This window comes from Myotis daubentonii, chromosome 1 (genome assembly GCF_963259705.1).
Source record: "Myotis daubentonii chromosome 1, mMyoDau2.1, whole genome shotgun sequence".
Taxonomy (NCBI): domain Eukaryota; kingdom Metazoa; phylum Chordata; class Mammalia; order Chiroptera; family Vespertilionidae; genus Myotis; species Myotis daubentonii.
The window spans coordinates 79,161,362-79,162,968 of NC_081840.1; the positions used below are offsets into that span (position 1 = coordinate 79,161,362).

The 1,607-nt window shown below is 52.0% G+C and overlaps 1 protein-coding gene across 1 annotated transcript; it reads right to left on the reverse strand.

Annotated features, from left to right (window-relative positions):
• Nucleotides 1–500: 500 nt before the first annotated feature.
• On the reverse strand, nt 501–701 carry LOC132229203 (ATP synthase subunit epsilon, mitochondrial-like; the record flags this gene model as incomplete). The annotated part of the gene is made up of 1 exon (XM_059685978.1): nt 501–701. A coding segment is annotated over one exon (156 nt), but the record flags the coding sequence as incomplete, so codon positions are not given.
• Between the last annotated feature and the right edge of the window lie 906 nt (nt 702–1,607).

Consider the following 1,607-nt stretch of genomic DNA (forward strand, 5'->3'; position numbering starts at 1 on the left):
TTATTGGCATTGTCAATCTATGAACAAGACAGGTTTTCCCCTCCCCCATGAAGTAATATCATTATATCTCCTTTCCTTCCTTCCTTCTGTCCTTCCTTCTGTCCTTCCTTCCGTACTTCCATTCTTTCTTTTTAAATAACCAGAAGTCTGTTGGGGCTTTTGGAGAGTTTGCAATTTTCTCCCCTTTTTGGAATGTATTGGGGTGACACTCATTAATAAAATAATACAGGTTTCAGGTGCACAATTCCACAATATTTCATCTCTACACCCTATAGTGTGTTCACCACCTCAAGTCTCAAGTCAAGTTTCCATCCATCACCGTTTATGCCCTCATATCCTCCTCCAACTCCCTCTTCATCCCCACCCCCACAATCACCACACTGTTGTCCATTTCCATGAGTTTTTTCTTTTCTTTTCTTTTTTGCTCAACTTCTCTACCATCCCCATCCACCGATGGGCACTTGGGCCATTTTCAATCTGCCATAACATGTGTTCACACATCTTAACTTTGAAAATGTAGCATTTCAAACTTTGCTCAGGGTAGATTATTCCTTTTTCACTTTCACAACTTTTATGCTGCTGCCAGAAGTCTTCTTGGCATTTGCTTTGAATTCTGTTTTCCGTGTGTCTTTCACTGCTTTTGCAGAGATCTGGGAGTATGGGATGTAGCTGAGTCCAGCCTGTTGCCAATAGCCACCATGATGTTGGACCAATCACGAGGATGCATCAAAGTCAGCTCAGTGGTGACCCGGGAAGGATTTTGAGTCATGTAAGACTATTAGCATTTTTAATTAAATCCTATCTAATAAAAGAGAAAAATGGTAATTGGCGTACGACGATACCCTTTTCATTGGCTAATCAGGGCTATATGCAAATTAACTGCCAACTATGATTGGCAGTTAACTGCCAACAAGATGGCGGTTAATTTGCATATGTAGGCACAATGCAGGGAGGCAAAAGGGAAAGCAGGAAGAAGCCCCCTGCCACTGACAGTGATCAGAAACCCAGGGGGGAGCTAAGAGCTGGGGGCAGGGCAAAGGCGGCCCTGGGGCCGCCTTTGTCCTGCCCCCCAGCCATGATCGGAGAATCAGGTGCCTTTGCCGCCCTGGCCAGTGATAGCAGGAAGTAGGGGTGGAGCCAGCGATGGGAGCTGGGCACGGTCGAAGCTGGCAGTCCCGGGAGCTAGGGGTCCCTTGCCTGGGCCTAAAGCGGAGCCCACGGTCGCGGGGACGCTGCAGCTGCGGGTCCCCGCTGCCCGGGCTGGACGCCTCAGCCAGAGGCGTTAGGCCTGGGCAGGGGCGGAGCCTGCAACCGCGGGGAGCTGGGGGTCCCCTGCCCAGGCCTGACACCTCTGCTGGAGGCCTCAGGCCTGGTCAAGGGGCCGATCCAGTGATTGGTGATCGGAGGATGATGAGGGTCAACTCCTCTGGCCGACGCATCAGGCCTGGGCGGGGGGCTGAGCCAGGGATTGGGGGGATATGATGGTCCCCTTGCCCAGGCCTGAAGCCTGGGTCAGAGGCGACAGGCTTGGGCGGGGGGTGGAGCAAGCTATCAGAGGGAGATGGGGGTCCCCTGCCCAGGCATGATTCCTGGGCCAGAGGCCTCAG